General features: G+C 34.7%; 2 protein-coding genes across 10 annotated transcripts in view; both read right to left on the bottom strand.

Moving 5' to 3' along the window:
- LOC135847384 (neurogenic protein big brain-like) lies at positions 1-14,288 on the bottom strand. The gene is made up of 7 exons (XM_065366883.1): positions 13,733-14,288; positions 13,333-13,459; positions 1,876-2,086; positions 1,717-1,785; positions 1,506-1,614; positions 1,295-1,411; positions 1-1,208 (listed from the first exon to the last, which is right to left on the bottom strand). The coding sequence occupies exons 1-7, from the start codon at positions 14,058-14,060 to the stop codon at positions 622-624; spliced, it is 1,548 nt and encodes a 515-aa protein (XP_065222955.1). The 5' UTR covers positions 14,061-14,288; the 3' UTR covers positions 1-621.
- A 3,969-nt stretch (positions 14,289-18,257) lies between these two features.
- LOC135848637 (voltage-dependent L-type calcium channel subunit beta-2-like) overlaps positions 18,258-21,287 on the bottom strand; it is a 65,472-nt gene continuing 62,442 nt past the window's right edge. For 6 of the 9 annotated variants that reach the window (XM_065368583.1, XM_065368588.1, XM_065368586.1 and 3 more), the window contains one exon: positions 18,258-20,754. In XM_065368583.1, the coding sequence (XP_065224655.1) occupies positions 20,426-20,754 (329 nt within the window). In that variant the 3' untranslated portion in view covers positions 18,258-20,425. The remainder of the gene's footprint in view (positions 20,755-21,287) is intronic. The other 3 variants (XR_010559400.1, XR_010559401.1, XM_065368589.1) reach the window with 2 other exon arrangements.

The raw sequence follows: 21,287 nt of genomic DNA, 5'->3' as shown, positions 1-21,287 counted from the left end.
TTTATAAAAACGTATCATTTTATTTACACTTAATTTACATACAAAAGGGAAGACACAAAAAATAATTAAGAAGAAAAATAAATGCAAAAAAAACAAATACCCAGGCAAAGGTATAGATAGATACATAGGTCCAAAGAAAACAGGAACTACGACTACGAGCTCAAATTAACTCTCTTTTATTTTTATAACGAACGAAATCAGAACATAAACAAAAACAATCCTTTATAACGGGAATGGAAAAGCCAGTTGAAATTTTAATAAAAATTTAATTTTCGGGTTTGGTTTTTTAAAAAGTATTTTTACATCAGTAATTCGGAACATAATTCAATGTGATATTCATTGTAAATTATTAAGAAAAAACTTTTATAAAAACCAGGTATTTTTTCGGTTAATTTCTATTTTAATAAAAAGTTTTTCTAATAAAAGCTTTGGTTTCAGTTTAGGTTTCGGTTTTTGATCCAAAATCAATATTTTTCTCTCCGTTTTCCATCTCCGTTTCGTACTTAATAAAAAATTTAAAAAGAAAGGAAACATCTTTCGAAAATTTCAAACAAATACTTACTTAAAAATAAACAATAATTAACAATAATGGAAGACTAGATTCATAGTTTTGAAAATCTTTCAATACAGGGAGCTCAACTGCGAATTAGGAGAAGGCTGACTATGGTAATAAGGACTATGACCTTTGGGTGGAGGTGGAATACTCGAACTCGAATACGATTCTTTTCTACCACCCATACTATGAGTTGGAGTTATCTTAGAACCACTGGTATTATTACTAATATAGGAATTATACGAATTATCATTAGAATCGTGGTGCTGTTTCTTAACGCCACCATAAATCGACTCGTTTCTTCCGGGTATTTTCCCATAAATATCCCTGCTACTGGTTTTGGTACCGTAGATGTTCTCGGTTCCTTGACGTTGCTGGTTTTGGTGATTTTGACTGATTGGATTAGCATTGCTGGAGGGCATAGGGTACATTGATTGAGCCGGGTATAAAGGACCAGGGCGAGGTTGTTCGCGTTGATAATTATGAGCAGGAGGTGTTTTGGTGTAAACTGATTGAGATCTGCTTAGATTAGCTCTGGTTAGAGGTGGTGATTTGGTGTACAGTGAACGACTTCCTTCGTATATTGATTCAGATCGATCTTGTGTTTTACATACTGACATTGGATAGAAACCGGTATTGTATGAATGACCATTTCCTGTAAATATTTGTTTGGATTAGAATTTGATTCAGTATCGACAGATGCCTTTCTTGGCGAGGAAAATGATTGAATTAGACAGGTACCTGAATTAGTCGATAACTGCCTAGTATATGGATTTGGTTTCATGATTTTCATAGCAGTGCTTCGACCTTTGCCTAAATCATCGTACGTATCAGCTTCCGAATGAATACTCGCCGAATCTACGAACAAATGTTGAATTAGATAAGTAGGCATGTACTGTTTTCCAACATTTAACACCTTCACGAGAAAGGAGGCCAGGGGAAGAGTACATACCACCATCAACAGACATTTCCGATCTACTTTTACGCCTGTTTGTAATGAATATGACTTTGAATACTAAATCAGCTGCTACACCACCAAGACATGGTCCGCCCCAAAATACCTGCAGATAAATACAAGGACTTGAAATTAAGAAACATCTGTTTTGGCTTTTTTTGAACATAATTTTTTTCGAGAGTAAAATAAAAAATGTGTATGTACGAACCCATTGATTATCCCATCTGTTTGTTACAAAAGCTGGTCCAAAAGCACGTATAGGGTTTTGTGTTGGTTGCTGATAAGGAAAAATTATGATTAGAATAAGTAGGTATTATAGTGGATTGTGATAATGATGTTAATGAAGTTCAGTGTTAGAAGAACTTACTGAAACCAATCCAGTAGCTAAATATGCCAAGCCCATGCAGGTTGCCGAATTTCCGAACCATTTACGATGATCATCTACTGTAATGCGATATGTGAACACGATCAGAAATGAAAGTACAAATTCTATACCTAATCTCTTCCAGACAGACATATGACTGGCTAAAGATGGCACAGCAGCGTTATAGTCTCCAACATGAGGTGTGACAGATACCCTGAAAATGAAATTTATCGTTAGCAGAATGTCGATAGGTAGCTTATGCAATGCAGTTTATAAAACTACGAAGTAATGATGGTCTAATTATAGTTAAGTTACTCAAAATGGACGTTTTTTTTCTATCCTCATTTCCAAAATAAATTTTCAATGTAGGGATACAAAAAATTTTCCAAAAACTTTCTCTAGGTAATACCAACACAAAAATCAGTGATTTTCCCACCTCAAACAGGGTGGGGATGACCTAGGAAGCTGAAATTTGGAAATTTTGATCACAATGGGAGTACTGACCAATGGTATGATTTTGGACACTTTTCATCTATTTGGGGTCATATTATGCCCCTCCAAAAAAATGACCTTTCTGTAAAAATGGGGTTGGAAGGTTGAAACATGCAAAAGGCACTTCAAGTACATCCTCCCATTGTACTGTGAGAATTTGGACTCTCTAGGTCAATTCCGAGGGACTGTAGGCTGTCTGAAAAATTGAAAAACACGTAAAATAGACCAAAAATTCACTTTTGGACCCTGGAGAGAGGTCAAATAGGGTTGGAATGTTGGAACCTGCAATAATCACTCAAGGGGTACCCTTCAATTGTATGCTGAAAATTTGGACCTTCTAGAGTTCTAGATCAATTTTAGGAGGGGGAAGGGTCCAAAAACTGGGGTCAAATGTGGTGTTTCCCACCTCAAATGGGGTGGGGATGACCTAGGAAGCTGAAATTTGGATATGTTGATCACAATGAGAGTACTGACTCATGGCATGATTTTGGACCTTTTTCGTTCATTTGGGGTCATATTATGCCCCTCCAAAAAAATTACTTTTCTGTAATTTTCAACTTTGACCCTTCAAACTGCGGGGGTCAATTCTAGGTCCTAAACGAACCCCATTACTCAAGTTTGAGTTGATTTGATCAGTTAGAGCAGATTCCAGGTCATAAAATGTAAAAATGACCATCATGCTGAAACTTATAAACATCTATAAAAATATTTACCTATATATATAGAAACTGACACACCGGGAATCGTCTAGTTTGAGCTCAAAACGTCGAGTACTATCAAAATTTTTCACCCCCGACCTTCTTATCCAAAGTTGGGCCCACCGCAATAGCCATCATTTTTACAAAAATTTGGCTAAAAATTAACAATGGAGATTTTTATTTGAAAAAAAACATTATTTTGGAAATAAAGTTTTAAGGCCATTCCAAAGTGCATTATAAAAAATATCATTTTTTGTAAAACTTTTCAAGGTCATCGAAAATTCAACCTTCTTAGTATTCAATACCACAAAAATTTTGAAACGGAAGTTACTAATAATAATGTTTGGTTACTGTAAAGTAAATTTTCAATTTTTTTTCACAATCCAAATTTTCCTAATTATGCCCCTACAGGTATGTACTTTGTGAAGAAAACAAGAAAAAAAGTAGAAAACATCAGAGTAGTCAAAAAAACTTTGTTTCCAGCCAAAAATTTCAAAAAATCTCTCAAAAAAATGCCCAGGAGCTGAAAAACGACCTCAAGCAGGGATCCAAATCCGACAAATGGGACTTGGTGGAAAAAATCAGAGATTATTCGAAACAAAAAATCACCTGGCAAAAAGACGAGTTGGAGGAAGAAAGCGATGATGAGCGACTTGGTGGACAAAATCAGAGATTATTCGAAACAAAAAATCACCTAGCAAAAACACGAGTTGGAGGAAGAAAACGATGATGAGGAGGAGGAGGTCGATGACTCCATTGACCCAGAATATTTACTGCGAGATTCGCGAAAGCATCCTGAAAAAAAATCAGCCAAAATTCTGCCGCAGAGAATAAGAAGAAAATTTCGAAAAATGAAGAAGAATTTTGAGATTCTTATCAAAAAATGTTTGAGAATCTACCCCCCCCCCCCAAATGAAGAGTGAAAACTGGTCGAGTGTTTAGAACATACATTCCCAGATACCAAAGCAAAGATACAGATAGAGGAGGGAAGCAGCGCAGGAGTGGTACGAAACACGTTCAAAAACAAAAACCTGCCTACGAGCTCGAAAAATCCAAATTCAAGTACCCAAAGTTCATCCGAAAATTGCAAAATTCGCCAATAATTGGCCAAAAGTCTGGTGTTATGCTAAAATTATAAAAGTCTTGCTTTTTACAAAAATTTGATAAAAGATCTCACTTTTTAGAAAAATTGCTAAAAAAAATCTCACTTTTTTCTTCAAAATTTAAACGCGCAAAAGTCTTGCTTTTTTCACAATAACATCACTAAAAATCGAAAACTTCTGATTTTAGCTATAACTATTGTGGAAGTCTTGACTTTTTGCTATTTGCTAAAATTAGCAAAATAGTCTAACTTTTACAGTCTCTTTTTTTGGAAAAAATGGTTATTTAAAACGTGTTTTTTTTTTAGCGAAAAATTCCAAAATTTTCAAAAATGGTTCTAATGTGCTGGTTTTTTTTTTTAGCAAAAATTGCAAAATTCTCACTTCGTTACTCCAAATTGAGAAAAAATTTCGTTTTTTTTTTTCCTATCAAAATGTTGCAAAATCACATTTTTTTTTTTTGCAAAAATTTTGAGAAAGTAACACTTATTTGGCACCAATCAGTTTTAAGCCTTAATCTACTTTTTGCTAAAATTATACAAGTTTCCATTAAGTTACATTTTCAGATGAAAGCTCTATTTTTTCGATGATTTCTTTTCTGCATTAAAATGTTCTATCCATGTTTTGATATCTACTTTTTTAGTTACTCGCTGAAGTTACTTGTTTTTTTTTTTTTTAATGAGTGCCAAGCCCTGGTGATGGGTTTTCTTTTTTCCAGAATTTTGAAATTCAATTTCCCACATTTTCCACAATTTTACTCATAAATTCAATAAAAAAGTTCAGCACAATGCGAACACATTGCCTCAATTTGGCAAATCTACTCGTTAATTTATCACATCTGCGCCTATGTCAACATCTCCATTCCTTTTATGAATCGTCGCAACGATAAGATAATTCGCATCGAATTAAATTTCATTTCCTCGGCACATTCTCTAACATACTCTTTCATCTTACAATACACAGCCGCATATGCCGAGTATCCTAAATTATCTATTCAAGTACGCTACCCTTTCTGTTGGATTTTAAATTTAGTATTTCACAGTTTACATACAGAGACTGGTATGACACATGCTTGTTGTGGTATTCATACGAGAAAACACATGTAAAGCATTCTACTTTTTTACCAGCAGAGGAACCAGCACTATTATTTCGCAAAGACGATGTACGACGGAGGATTGGATCATCTCAAACTCAAGTATTATGAACCATCGTACACGTTCCATACATCATGATCCCATTCCCAGCATCCGGTGACACAAATTAGCGAAACTTCGACATCTAATCATCAACATGACACTACGACTTTAAATGAAAAGAAAAAAAAAGCTCTCATATTCTCACCAACTTTAAAAAATCATATGCACTTGTACATGTATCCGTGGGAAGAATATATCACATCGTAAGGTTAGGTAATGTGAATTGAAAAGGCTAATAAAAAGCCCTCGTTTTTCGATCAATCTCTAGGGAGATGAGATTTTGTAATCTCATTCGGGAATCGCGTAATGCAAACGTTTAATTCTTTTATTTTTTATCAATCAAATTTGACCACCAACGCGTCATGTTGTTAAAAACATCCCCTAGGGAGGGAAGAATAGGAACGTTAAATGCGATCATATTGGCTGCACCGCGAATGGTTGCGGTTCACCGAGCAGACATTGGCCTCATGTAAGTATCAATGTGTTAAATTGTACGAGAGTGGAGCTGTGGTATAAAAAGTGGTGCAAGAGCATCGTGCTTTCTCACGTTGTAGCGGTCGGAGTTTAATCCTAAGATGCGATTTTGGGATCGAAATTGTACGATGAAGTACATATTTAATTTAACGATGCTGTAAAGATTCACGTTTAGCTTTCGTAGGAATGAAAAATCATAAGAGAATCAAGATGATGAGAATGATGGAAATTTTTTTTTTATATGTAGGTAGTAGGTACCTACTTCAATATTCATATATGTACTTGATACTTTGATTTGCTACACGATTTCTATAAACATACTCGCAAGTTGCAAGTGAACGAAGACAGGTGTTTGAAACTGCATAAAAGTTGGAAGTTAATGACTGGCTGATTTTGGCGAAGGGCGCGTGCATCAAAATACACGATGATACGAGTACAAGTACAACTACAACTGCAACGTATAGCGAAAAAAAGACCAACGTTGTATATTAACAAGTGCGACAGTTGTTGCTGCATGTATATCAGAAGGTTAAAAAAGGGGCGACCTTTACCGCGACAGTGTGTTGAACAATGAACGAGTAAGAGTAAGTACATTAAAAAAGACTACAGGCGAGTTGATAAATGTATGATGGTTAGTTTCAAGTGCTTCCCCATCCCCTCTCGCTGATAGCGATAGAATATGAAGCGTGGAGATGTATCATTGTTAACTCGTTAGTTGTTTTTCATACTTGGTGATAAAGCGGAACCCTTTAATTGAAGATAGGACAAGGAGGTGGTAAAATTTATCGAGTTATTGCAATTGTACATACATAATTTGGAAAGTAGTTGTAGTGAATTCGAAAATGTCTGAAGTCGTTTCTCTGATCGAATCACTCACGAACTATGAATTGATCTCTGAAAACAGAGAATATTTTCATTTCTAGGTGAAACTACTCAAAAGTTTGCTAAAGATTCATTCAGTTTGATCAAGTCGTTCACGAACGATGATTCATATCTGATGAAATCATTCACGAACGGTGAATTGATCTTAGAAAACAAGAGAATATTTCTGTACTCCAATGCAAAAAGGATGGAAGTCCAATGACCTGGCATAAGGAAAGGAGGTTAGTGTGTTCAGTGCAGTTTTGAGAGACAGGAATTTTAAATTTGGAACTGAAAAGTTTAAAATCCCTGTATCAAACTGCATTAAACACACTAACCTCCTTTCTTTATGCCAGGTCATTGGACTTCCATCCTTTTTGCATTGGAGTACAGATTTTCACTTTTAATTTTAGGTGAAATGAATCAAAAGTTCGCGAATGATTCATTCAGTTTGATCGTTCACGAACGATGAAATGATGAATCATTCAGTCTGATCAAATCATTCACGAATGATGGAATTGATGTTTGAAAACAGAGAATATTTTCGTTTTTAGGTGAAACGAATCAAAAGTTCGCGAAAGATTCATTTAGTTTGATCAAGTCGTTCACGAACGATGATTCATATCTGATCATATCATTCACGAACGGTAAATTGATCTTAGAATAACAGAGAATATTTTCACCTCTACGGTTTACCTTTAGGTGAAAACTGAAATGAATGAAAAGTTCACGAAAGATTCATTTAGTTTGATCAAGTCGTTCACGAACGATGATTCATATCTGATCAAATCATTCACGAACGATGAATTGATCGTAGAAAACCGAGAATATTTTCACTTTTATTTCTAGGTGAAATGAATCAAAAGATTGCGAAAGATTCGTTGAGTTTGATCAAATCGTTCACGAACGATGAATCATTCAGTTTGATCAAATCATTCACGAACGATGAATTGATCTTTGAAAACGGAGAACATTTTCATTTTTAGGTGAAACGAATAAAAAGTTCGCGAAAGATTCATTCAGTTTGATCAAATCGTTCACGAACAGTGAATCATTCAGTCTGATCAAATCATTCACGAACTGTGAATTGCCCTCGGAAAATGGAGAACATTTTTATTTTTCCTCGAGAAAAAAAATAGAAAATTCGCAAAGATTCACTTCGTTCGATCAAATCTTTCACGAACGTGGATTCGCTCAATCTGATCAAATCATTCGCAAAAGATTTTGTTTATAAAAATAGGAAACATTCAGTGAAGTGGCTCAGAAGTTCGTGAAAGATTCACACATGTTTGATCAAATTGTCCATGAACGATTCGCTCGGTATAATTAAATCGTTCAAAAGCGATCAATCCATCTTAATGAAAGAACCTGTTCAATCTTTATTGCGGTGAAATGATTTTAACGTTTGCGAAGGAATGAAGGATTCACTTCGTCTGTTCGGAAAGATTGTTTCGTAAATCGAATCCATTCACGAACGATCAGCAGTTTGATCGTATTGACTCACGCGAATGAGCAAAATGATTCATTGATTTTCCACAGGGAGATTCACTCGTAGCAATTCGTGAACGATTCATTTTGTGATCGCATCACAAAGGATCCATTTCCACTATTATTTGAAATTGATCAAATTCTTGATTTGGTCTCTAGTCATGAATGATTTTTGTTCAATTTGAATCAGATCATTTGCTAAAATATTTTTCACGAACAAGAAAAATCAGGGAATCAGTTTTCGAAGGAAAAAATGAGATTTGAAAATTTGAGCTGGTTCAGTTAGATTTCGAATCCAAATGCAAATCATATTTTGTCTAATGTCTATCTCTCTAATACGTAAATCAACTATTACTATTATTCGACTATAAACAAACCACATTTTACGAACTCATTGAACATTTGCGGTTGAAACTGCGGACTGCGGAGCATCGAATTGACGATATTATTTCAATAAAAAATAAAGAGTTAAATACTTATTCGGATAGCTCACAAAGAAGATGAGGAGGAACATAATTCTTTTGTAATTGACCTGCATGTAAAAAAATAACTAGTGGGTTAAAACAGAACCCGTTTATCAAAAATATAATTTTTTTTATCAATATCTTGGTAAGAACAGAATAATTGTTTGACCATTTCAGCAAAGATTGATCCCTTTTCATAATTTTACTAGAAATGGGCACTTTTTAAAAATTGTGACAAAAATAAACACTTTTTAAAAATGTTGTCAAAAATGAGCTCTTCTTGAATACTTATTTTACCAAAAATTGACGCTTTCTGGCGTCTTGTAAGAAAATTTGGCAAAAAAAAAACAGTACTTTTGGTTGGCAACTTTGGAACAAAAAGAGAACTTTTTGGACACGAGAGTTCGAAAAGAGTTGAAAAAGATCGAAACTTCCCAAAATGGGACATCGATTCAATGTTTGATTCTTTTTTAAAAAATTAATGATTTCAAAGAGTGAATGCTCATCAATCTGACCCATTGCCATATCCATGCATTGTGCAAACACCTCTAATAAAGATAACGACACATTCCACCCATTTCTAGTTCTGTTCAGGCGCCTAAAAATGCTAATGAACCGCTTCGAACAGGTTCACGACTACAAAAAAAAACCTCCCTTTCTCGGTAACTAGCCGACGAACGTGTAATTTAAAGGCATTTAAATGATAAAAACTCTCTGCATAAGGATTTGAAAACCACCGCTGAAACATACCGAGAAAAAAAATACTCGACTGTAATTAAATTTTGGTCCGTCTGAAGATTGAAGATGGAGAAAAAAAAATCCAAAACGAAATGCCCATGTAAACAAGGTACATATTAAACAGCTGTAGACGAGACGTTCGCGTTCCACCCTAAAATACAGCAGATGTTTGGAAATCGGTGCTTTGGCCTACAGTAAAGAGTACTCCATACTTATACACGAAGATCGGATCGTCGTGAGCCATGAAATAGGAAGCACGATATTTATTATAACGAATCGACCGAAAAATATTCTTCTATTTATCCTTGTAGGTACCTTAAAGAATGCGATAAGGTAGGTAAAGCCTGGGTTGCCTGGAACATCTGCTGGAGAAGCTTCGCCGTGCTGCATCGTTAACACGTGCTATAAAAATTAATCTTGAATTGAATGAGATTTTACATCTTCAACGTTTTCGTTTGATCGTCTGTCTGTGACTACGAACAGATTTTTTTTTAAAAAACACTCTTCGTGCAATATTTATCATCGTGCTTCATACACGTGGAACTGGAAGGTCATACATCTTTTAGTTTCGGTCGTACCTACCGATCATCCACCCCCGTTCTTCAATAGATAGGTATAGCACGTTAATCGTTTCCTCAGTCAGATTATTTAGGACGTGCATGAATCACAACACACCTGGAGATTGTTTAGAAAGGAAATACACATTGCGAAATATTTCCATAATGAGCTCGCGTCACAACCACGTGAATGGTTTGTCTGGTAAAAAGTTTTTTTTTTACCTGACAGATTTCCTTCTAAGACTGATGATAAAGTATTGAAAAAATGGTGAATATTCTTTACACACTAAGGACTTGGAATAAATTGAATTATTTTGCCCATGGGTCACTTTTAGTTACTTTTTTTGGAAAAAAATAATTACGAACCATGCTAAATTTTCTGTTAAATTTTTTTTATTAATATTTCACACAACTCGTCTCGTTCTAACAATTTTCCGGTATTTTTAACGATTTTATCTACGTTGAGCCAATTTTTTTTTTTGCAAAATTTCTATAATTTTTTTCATCATTTTGAATTTTGTTGGAATTTTTTACTACCTACTTTTCAGAATTTTGGGTAATTTTTATTTCAGTTGTTGGTAATTTTTGTTTGCTGCAATTTCAAGTTTTTTCTGTCATTAATAAATTGTTTTATGTTCGGGGGTTTCTCTCCCCATCGACGCAACTGTATCGTAAATTTGAAAATCTACAAAGAATTCCAATCGAAGAATGAACGTTGAACAAGTAGGTAAACCATAATCTTACATAATTCATCTTTTTAGTCGACTCAACGATGAAGAATGTCAGAGGGAGACTTCAAAGGCTACCTTGCGGCGAAAACGCGTAGAATAGTGAAACTGCATCGAATCTGTCGAATATATAAATCGAACTGCCTAGATACGAGTACAATAGAAATGCCATATTACGATCACCTGATATTTCCCATTCCGAGCCTATGGCCACAGTAATATCAAAATGTAGGGGGATGAAGTGATTCCAGTACAGTACACTTTCGTATATCGCCACATGTCCCATGTCCCCATATCGCTAGCATCATTTTGTTATAAAATCCCTCAACAAGACAACAACTAGTATAGTAGATCTGCGCTGTGCTGTGATGTGCATTCCATTACAGCTGCAACAACTACGCCGGCTCGCTTCTATTCAAAAAACCGGATGGTGAATTCGAGCTACAGTTGGGTTAATTTAAGAGCCCTTTTTATTTGCTTCTTGGTAGCTATTATTGTAGGGTAACACTCCTCCTACTTGACGAGGTAGTTGTAGCCACCCGCTCGGTGTCTTTAAACCTGTTGCTTGGTTTGAGTTATGATTTTTTTCCATTATCGAAGACCGATGACATAAGCCAGACGAGAGATGGTTTTCGACAAATCGAATAAATAGTTATGATGACAATGTAAGGATAAGGGGAAAAAATGGATTGAAGTACCCTGGCTTCTCATAATTAACGAGAAAAATACATCAAAAACCCTGGAAAAAATTAAAAATGCAACAAAATTATTGAAATAGAGAGAAAATGGCCTAAACAGGAAGCAAAGAAAAGATCAACATCTAGAGAGATAAAACTTAGTCAAAGAATAATGTTGAAAAACCTCTCTGTTGAGTCCCTGTGATCTCTTTCAAAATAAAAATCAAGTCCCAAAGTATAAAACTCAAGAACTCAATTCATCAAAATGAAAAAACATCTCCTAAAATCAGAAAAATTCTGCTAAAAGTTGAAAAGTTGAAAAAAAATCCCTTCCAGAAGAACAATTCAATTGAAAGCAGATACACTCCTCTGCTAAAATTAGACTAAAAATCACTAAAATTTAAGAAAACACATCAAAAAAATTGAAAAAAAAACTCACGAAAATTTAAGATAAAATTGCAGAAACTTTACAAAAATTTAGGCACAAAAAAAACATGAAAATTCGAAGAAAATTGTCGAAAAGTTGTGAAATAGAATCTACGAGAGAATTCAAAAGCATAAAACGTGAAAAAAATCAAGGAAGCTCAAAAAAAATTCGAAATAGAACCATCAAATCTTCAAGTCCACAACAAACGCTCAAAAACTCAAAACAAAACTGCAAAAAAGAAAATTCATCAAAAGTTAAAATTTGGAACGAAAGTAGGAGAAAATTTTATAAAAATCACGAAAATTCGTAGAAATGGTTTCGCCGAAATTAAAAACAAAAATTAAGGCTGAAAAACGAATCAATAAAATTTGACATAAAATCATGGAAATGATAAAAATGAAAACCTCTTGAAAATTCAGTTCAGGAAAAATCACTGAAAATTCAGAACAGAAAACTCACGAGAGTTGAAAGCATGAATTTGGAAAAGAAATCAAAAAATTTATGAGAAAAATCATCGAGAAATTTTAAGCAAAACTCAAGAGGATTCAAGAGAGAAAAATAATTCGAACTTTTAAAAAAAAAGGTTCAAAGAGAGAGGAAATCCGGAGGACCTTCCGCTATAAATTGGGAGAGAAGGGGGAAGGGGAAAGGAGAGAGGATCGACGAATGAAAGCTATCAAGATGCAAAAAAATACACCACAAAAGGTGAAAATAAAAAAACAACCTCGTCAAATCATGAAGAAGCTCCCCTCCCTCCTAAAAAATGACCAAAATTCAAAGGAAATCATAACTTTTGGAAGAAGAAAGTTGCAATTCTACAAAAACGTGAGCAAAAAATCACCAGTTTTTTTAAAGCACAATACTCAAAAAAAACTCTCAAAATAAAAATAAAAAAAAAATCATTGAAAATGAAAGCAAAAAAGTGACCATTATTTAGAACAAAATTAAAACCGTGAAAATTCATAGCGAAAAAGTCAGTCAAAACTGGCAATACTTTGCCAAAAATCTGAAGAGAAAGAAATGGAAATTTTGGGGAAAACACTGGAAAACTAAAAAAGAGAAGTCGCGAAAATTCAAAAGAATGGTACCCGTCAAAATTGGGAAAAATCTACAAAAATTTTAAAAAAATCAACAAATTGGGAAAAAAGAAAACTCAGAAAATTCAAAAAGTCTTTGAACAAATTCCGAATAAAATTTGATCAATAAAATCACACAAGCTCAACGGAAAATGTTTATGAAAAAATCACGAGAACTCAAGGTGATAAAATTTAGCATAAATTCAGGCGAAAAAATTACCAAAATTCAGAACAAAATTATGGAAAAATTACTCAGAAAAAAAATTACCAAAATTCAAGAAATACCATCATTGATGAAAATTAATACGAAAATTTAAGAATCAAGCGTATTAAATTACGTAAGTACTATAAATTGCGCGTACTCTAACGTCATAGTTGTATTCTAATTAATTCAATAAAAGCTAAAATACAGTTCAGTTTTGTTTTTGTTTTTTTTTTCTTAATTGGTGGTAATAAAGTGGTTGAAGGTTTGCATTAAACCTACCCGTATAATAACGCTGCACCGGCAATAGCTCCTCCGCTCTGGGCTACGATGAACAACATTCCTCTGAAAAGAGTTATACTTTGGCTCATCATCATCGATACAGTAATAGATGGATTCATATGGGCACCTGCGAGTGAAATTATACAACGAATTAATATCCATTTTATGTGTAGAATTGTGTGGATGAGAACCATAATCATCGAATAACGTCTACACCGTAGGCCTATTGGTATCTAGGTAGGTTAATAAAACTACCTATTTGAATTTACTCTACATTATTGGTTAAGACACAAGTTGTGTACATAATTCATCACGCATTAAATAGGTAGTACTTATAGATAGGTTCGAAAACGTTTTAATGTGTATGTATAAATTTAATGAATTGAGCATACTCAATTACCTGACAAATTCTGAAAGCAATAAGTCAACACACAGACAGTAAATCCAGAAGCAGCGGCAGTAATGAACACAGTTAAAGGAAGAGATCCAGCTTGAGCTGCAGTCGAAGCAGCCCCACAAACGATAAAAACATATAAAAATGATGCCAAACATTCGGAAATCACCGATCGCCAAAGCTGCAATGTTCTCATTTCAATTTGAGCCGGAGGTAGAATTTTCTTAATCACTTGAGGTTTCTCCTTCTCCATAGATTCGACTTTTTCTATAAACGTAACCACACATTGTTCCAAGTTCTTATCGTTCAAAGCACTAAAATTTGTGTTAGCCATTGCGAAAAATTTCGACTAATATGATAATTATCACAGAAAAAATACAGGCCGAAAGAAATGTTATACTAAATTACTCCTATCATATTCGCGAACACGTTTCTAGCGCACTGGGATCACGAATCGATGCGAACTACTTGTCCATCCTACAGATACTTGAGATACTAACTTCGGTCTTTAGACTCGCTCGAGCTCGAGCACCGCGGTATCGCGGCAGATCTTTTTACCACTATTGCTATCCGTCGTTGATAGGCGGAGGGAGCGACAACAGACGAAAAACAGCCAATAGGCATTCGTGGTCTATGCAAGAGGGTGCGAAACACGAGGTCCGTCGCAGCCACATTGCAGCTTTTTCCAGTGGCACTGAGGGCATTCAAATTCTGAAAATTTTTTGTTGATTTTTCAAAGTACATACCAACTACCTAGGTAGGTACACATTTGTGAAAAATGACATGAATTAATGGAAGTGGGATTTCTTGATCTCTGAAGGGAAGGAACTTCGAAAAAAATTGGTTTAATCACTGAAGGAAATTCGATTTTAGTATCATTGTGTGGGGCGTGAAATTTCGCAAAGAGTGAGTAGTGCCCTTAAAAATTGATTTTACTCGACTACCCTATAATAAAGTAAAGGTGATTTTCCGGAAGTTTTGACATTATTTTTTATTCCGCTAAAAACATGCAAACTGAGTGAATGCTTCAATGGATGCTAATAAATTTGTGACAAATTTAAAAAACATTAAATGTTAAGTAAGTATACAAAATTACGATTAGGTAATGTACCTACATTATTTCAATTATTTTCAAAAAATTTGATCTTTGGGTAATTCTCGAAAAGAAGGTGAATTCTGATACCTATGCATTATTTTGAAAAACAGAAATAATTTTTTTTTGAAAATTTCAAGTGGGAATCATTTGTATATGTGTTCCAGATCCCTTTTCTAGTGTTGGCCTCAATTCAATCCCCCCCCCACCCATAAAACGGTGATAATTAGGATTCCACCTTCATCAATGTGTAATACGTCGATTAATAGGTTTTCGAGGTCGTAGAGTTCAAATCTGGAATTATATTCTTAGTAGGGGTAATAGGTGAGACGTGAAGAGGTGAAAAATTCCAAATTTTGCTCATATTATCATGTGATAAGTTGTTTATTATGGGAGAGGTGCCAGTAAGTGTGACTTTGCACGCAGGAAGCAACAGTTTTGGACTAATTTTGGGTCGCTGATTTCGAATATGACGTTCATTTTCATGGGCGATGCTCGTAAGTGGCGTTTTGGCTGAATTTCAAGGTGCAAAACCACCTCACAGGCTTCCAATCAAACTGTAGCAGGCTACGGATCATCACAATGAATTCCTCATTTACTCAAATTCAATTCTTGAAAAATTCACATTTCTGTCACAAACTTTAAATTTTAGTCTTAAGAGTGCATTCAAGGCATTTAGAAAATTCATGAGCTCAAAAAATGAAGTTGATGGTGAAGAGTATTGAAAACAGTCGGCAAAAGTCAGAGAAACTCTAGGAAATTACAGCGAGAGAGCTGGGAAAATTTTATCACATTCCTGGAACATGACACATACAAGTTACGGCCAAAGGTGTATAAGATCAGAAGGAGAATTGACACAAATTTCAACAAAAAGTGGGTTTGCCAAAAGTAAAAATCAATGATGGAACGGAATATTTTGAAGAACTCTGGAATGATGAAAATGAACAAGATACAAAAATAGAAGATGAAATTGGAGAAACAGAAGACAGAATATCAATTAAAGAGCTACGAGAAACTCTGAAAACAGAGAAAAATGCAAACGCTCCAGGAAAAGATTGCATGCCAACAAAACTGTACAAATACGCAAGTGGTGAATTTAAAAGAAGACTGCTGGAATTCCTAAATAGGATGTACCAAGAAGAGAAGGTACCCCATTGGGTGAAAATCTGCCGATGATACATGACAAAAAAAACACTGCAGGAATTGTAACACTTTCTGCCAATACTTTTCTGCTCATTGATCAGCGCATGTATTTTTTTATGCAATAAATTCTGCCAATGTCCAGTATTTATGAAAAATTGTTGGTGCTGCAAGGGATCAAACCCGGGTCTCTGAGTTGGAGAGCAACTTTCCTACTTACCTAACCACTGGGACATGTGATGGAATAAATGCAAATATTTCTATACTATGCTAAAACATTTGCCTAAAATACCGCATTTACACATGTTAGGTATTTAGCAAATATGTGAAAGAATACACCAAAAAACAGGTTAGTGTTAGTGGTGTATTTTGTAGTTGGTTTCTTCCAATGCAAAGAAACATGCCACGTAATTTGAAAGCGCTGTGGCCTTACACAAGAAAAATAAGCTACAAAATATTCTCTGTAGCAACTCATAGTGTATTTTTCAGCAGATTTTTTTTTTGGTGTACCAATCCACCTTTTGAACAGCACTTTTTCATGCGTATATTTAGAATATACCAATAACCAGCTGGTTTTGGCATTTTTCAGTATATGGGGATGGGCAGATTTTCCCCGAATGGGGTAGGTACCTGAAGAATTCAAAACAGCGATTGTAATACCATGGTTCAAGAGAGGTGATACCTATGCCAAACCTGAAAAACTATGGAGGAATAAGTCTATTCAACACCTGCTACAAGATATATATGAAAATACTGGTAAAAATGACTGGCAGAACAAGCAGAAGAAAAGTTGTCAGAAAGTCAAAACGGATTTAGAAAAGGAAGATCATGCATTAATGCAAGTTTTACAGTAGGTAAAACTACTGATGGTAAAAAGGATTGAATACAACCTAGAAACACACATGTGCTTTATAGACCTGGAAAAAGCATATGATAGGGTCAATAGAAAAAAACTGTTTGAAGTCCTAAAGGATGAAGAGATAACATATAAAATGTGAAAGGTAATAAACAGCATGTATAGGAACACTAGAATAAGAGTGTGAATCGGAAATCAACTCTCAAAACAAGCAGAAATAAACATAGGAGTTCACCAGGGATACTCACTGTCTTGTATTTTATTCAACATGTACATGGATCACATGATAAAAGAATGGCAGAAAACAAAGCCAAAAGGAATCAAAACAGACAGAAGGTAGGAAATATCAACAGTAATATTCTTCATAGATGATCAAGCAGTACTAACTACGACATTGGAAATAAAGTATGATATGAGAATATCATCAGAGAAAACAAAAACAATGGCTTTCAAAGGAAAAGAACCAGTAAGAAGCAAGATTGTAATAAATGGAAAAATCATCTAACAGGTCAATAATTTCAAATACTTGGGAAACACAATATCATACCAGGGAGAAGTAGATGTTGGTGGAAAGATTGCAAAGTTCCTGAGAGTCATGGGACTGATAAATAGGACCCTGAGAAGCAGTAATGTGGGAAAAGAAACAAGATTGAAGGTGTGCAATACCCTCGCAATACACTGATGATGACTTATGGAAGCAAGGTATGGGCACTGAAGAAATCTGATAAAAGAAGAATAACTGTAACCGGAATGAAATTCATGAGGATAACGGCAGGGATGACTCTCGGAGACAGAGTCTCATCTGAGAAAATAACAGCAGATCTTGGAGTGAAGCTGAAGCCAGTCACGAAGAAGATAAAAAAAGTATACAGGAAAGATTGGAGAAATCATGTCCAAATGATGGAGGAAACAAGATTGCCGAAACAGGTCCTCCAATATACACCAACGGGGAAAGGATGCAGAGGGAGACCAAGGAAGAAACTTACCAATACCTAATACCTCAGACTCATCCTCAACAAGTTCCACACCATAGCAGACAGACCAACAGGCCCACCACTTATAAGGAAACCACGAGTGCATTCCAACCCAGGTTCTCAGTGATGGCAACAATGGATGAAAGTGAGTGACTGGTTCACAACAAAGACAATTTTAGACTAATTTTGGGTCGCTGATTCCGAATATGGCGCTCATTTACAGGGGCGATGCTCGTAAGTGGCGTTTTGGCTGAATTTCTTGCTTTTAATTCATAATCATCCCTTATACTTCCTAATAACAGAGTAATTTTTCATTTTTACTCCATAATTATTCGAGTAAATAATACACATAGGTATGTATAAGTAGAATTTCAAAGAATCCATTCAAATGTTATACAAGTTACATCGACTCTCTCCTCCTTCCCATTAAAAAATCCTGCTCTGAAATAAAAAAACGACAAAGAAAAATTACCACAATATTCTAATGATTTATTCGTAGAGAATTCCAGTTTCAGTTTTCGAAGCCCTTGTAATACAACATCACGCTTTGATACAGAAACGAAAAATAAATAAATAAAACAAACAAACAAAGAACACAATGTTTCATTTAAATTTTACTAAACGGTAAATCAATAAATTTATCACAATGACAACAAATATAATTACTTTGAATTAAAACGAACATCAAAGCTTAATACAATAAATAAATAAATAAAATAATTTAAAAAAGTATGTATATTATACATATATATTTATAATATTTGTACGCTAGAAAAATAGCACAAAGTTGAATTTACAAATTAAAAACAAAATTCCGATCAAATCAACTCCCGTTGAATGAAAAACAAAAATTTTTTGTTCTTATGTTCGAAGAGCACATTAAACCCATTAGGTCTTTATTTAATAATTAAGGTATATGATTTGTACGCTGCAATTTTTCGTACGAAAAATAAGTCTCTGGGCGTAAAGATGTTCTAGGAAAAAAAAGAGACGATAGAGTGATAAAGCCCTTTTTAAATAACATTTACACTTGTGCGGGAGGAAGGAAAGGGGTCAGGGGGTCAGTCTTCTGCTAAAATTCAGTTTTTTTTCTCGAGTATGACGTAATGGGTTCTTCATCTTTTTTTTTTTGCTTATTTTAAACTCAACAAATGAGTAGCAAAATTAAAAAGGCTAGAAGCGATTTTTTTATAGTAAAAAATTTTCTTTTTGAGTGAAATTCTGAATTTTTTTTTTTTTGATTTTTTTCCCGTTCATATGCAAATTTCAGTCTAAATAAAAATGTCGTATGTAAAATTTAATTCATTAAAAACAGTGAAGATAAACTTGAATAAAAATTAAAACCATAATTCTACAAAGAATAACTTGGTCGTTTTATTCTAATGAGCTTTTTTACGTTAGGTATCAGTTTCCAGGTTTGATTAACGAATGAAAAAACAAATAAAATGTCATCGGGAAGCTGTGTAATTGGCTGAATTTCTGTGCTGATTCGATTCTCTTTTTTAAATCCAGGTTAAATTATTGTCAAGCGGGTATAAGTAAGGGAGAGAGGATGTGCGGATGGATACCGAATCCGTTTATTTTTTTCAATTTTTTTTTTCATTTATCGCAATTTCGCTATATATCGAGCATACAATTTAAAATAAATATATATTTTAAAATAGAAAAGTAAAAAAACAAAGGAAAAAAAGAAAAGGGTGAAGTTACGTTATGTAGCTTGAGCTATGATTGGCCCAATGCGCGGTACTAACAAGGGAATCCTCCCACATGATAATCTCCGATTTGAATGAAACTTGGACAGGTGGAAAGAGGACCTCAAAAAAACCCCATCCCTAAATTTTCAGCTGCTGAAGTTGATTTTTATATTTTTGGCGAGCGTGTGAAGTTTTGTGTATTTTTTATACTTTTTCTCATGTTATGTGTCAAAAAATTCGATTTCTGATGATAATTCCAGATTTGACCGACGGTAGTACTTATCGATTAGGTATCAAGCAGAGACCCTTTGGCCAAAATTTCAGCTGCTGAAGTTCATGTGGTGGGGAGAAACGGCCATTTTTTGAATTCATTCATAACATGGGAAAAAACAGTAAAAAATCTTGTTTCCTGAACGGATGGCCGGATCCGGCCAATGATGGCATGAGTCGATTTGGTATTCGGCAGAGACTGTTTGACCAAAATTTGAGCCCTTGAAGTTCATTAGAAGAGCTTAATTGACTCATTTTTCAAATTTTTCAATGGCATTTAAAAACCAGCAGTTGGGCAAAAAATTCGATTTCTGATGATAATTCCAGATCCGGCCGGCGGTAGTATTAGTCAATTAGGTATCAAGCATAGACCCTTTGACCAAAATTTCAGCTGCTGAAGTTCATGCGGTGGAGAGAAATGGCCATTTTTCGAATTTACAGAACAACTTTACCTGTGTACACAAAACTTCAAACGCTCGTCAAAAATCGAAAAATCAATTTCAGCAGCTGAAAATTGGGGGATGGGGGTTTTTTGAGGTCCTCTTTCCACCAGTCCAATTTTTATTCAAATCGGAGATTATCATGTGGGAGGGTTCCCTTGTAAGCATTTAAATTAGAAAAAAATGACGTTTGTTTTTTTCTTTCTTCATTTTTCTCGCATCTGGATGGCGATCAATGACGTGCGCTTCGTCTTGACGATTCGTATAAATTTGGAAAAGGAAGATTATATTCGGTACCTAAATAGGTCGGATCCACTTCTTCGGGCGGACTGAGCTGGAAATTGTCTATATCGGAGCCGTCGCTGCCTTGGTAATATAAAGGATGACGTTGTTGTTGTTGTTGTCTTTGCTGCCGTGAAGAAGATTGGGCCCTTGGTACGTGGTATTGACTACTGCCATAATGGACAGCTCCGTTGTGCCCGTTTGGTTCGTAATCGTCGTAATCGGCTGTTCTTTCGCGTTCCAAACGTCCTCGACCGCGGTCCCGTACTGGTAAATAGCCTGTAATTTTTAATCCAACAGTTAATATAAGGATGCTGGAGTGGAGTTTACAAGCTGTATGGTCAAAATTGACGTGTCTAAAAAGGCCAATTAGATATCGACTAGATCGCATGCGATGTTAATGTTGTTGATGGGGTTTTATTTTTTACTCTATGTAAAGTTAACATGGTCTACGTTGTGTCATCGTAGTAGGTAGGTATATTAGAGTATTCATGCAAGTTTTATGAATTATGAGTAACAATTATCTACGAGTAATGAAAATTCTACGCTACGAATAATTAAAAAGTATTAATCGTATCTATTGGATCTAGTACTCGATATTAATCTACGTAAGTAATTGAAATCGTATTATTATGTTATCAGAGTTGCAGAAAATTGCTGTTCTGTTCAGATAATTCTGCTAAAATTACGCGAATCAAGTTGCTGAGAAATTGAGAAAGAAAAACCTATGTTTGACGGAGTGACCAAAATTCATCTTGATTGTGGAAGACATGAGTTCAAATTTATAATAGGCAGTACCTATTTTATTGCCT

Source organism: Planococcus citri, chromosome 5 (genome assembly GCF_950023065.1).
Source record: "Planococcus citri chromosome 5, ihPlaCitr1.1, whole genome shotgun sequence".
Taxonomy (NCBI): Eukaryota; Metazoa; Arthropoda; class Insecta; order Hemiptera; family Pseudococcidae; genus Planococcus; species Planococcus citri.
The sequence above is the reverse complement of the archived record's forward strand: the minus strand, read 5'-3'. Positions and strand labels throughout refer to the sequence as shown.

What these genes read in the sequence shown, in the direction of transcription:
- LOC135847384 (XM_065366883.1), bottom strand. Translation starts at nt 14,060, where the DNA reads ATGGCTAACACAAATTTTAGTGCTTTGAACGATAAGAACTTGGAACAA. An exon ending in ACAGATGGGATAATCAATGG is followed by an intron (nt 1,615 to 1,716) that starts GTTCGTACATAC and finishes ATTTATCTGCAG; the next exon opens with GTATTTTGGGGCGGACCATG. An exon ending in GCAGTTATCGACTAATTCAG is followed by an intron (nt 1,209 to 1,294) that starts GTACCTGTCTAA and finishes AAATATTTACAG; the next exon opens with GAAATGGTCATTCATACAAT.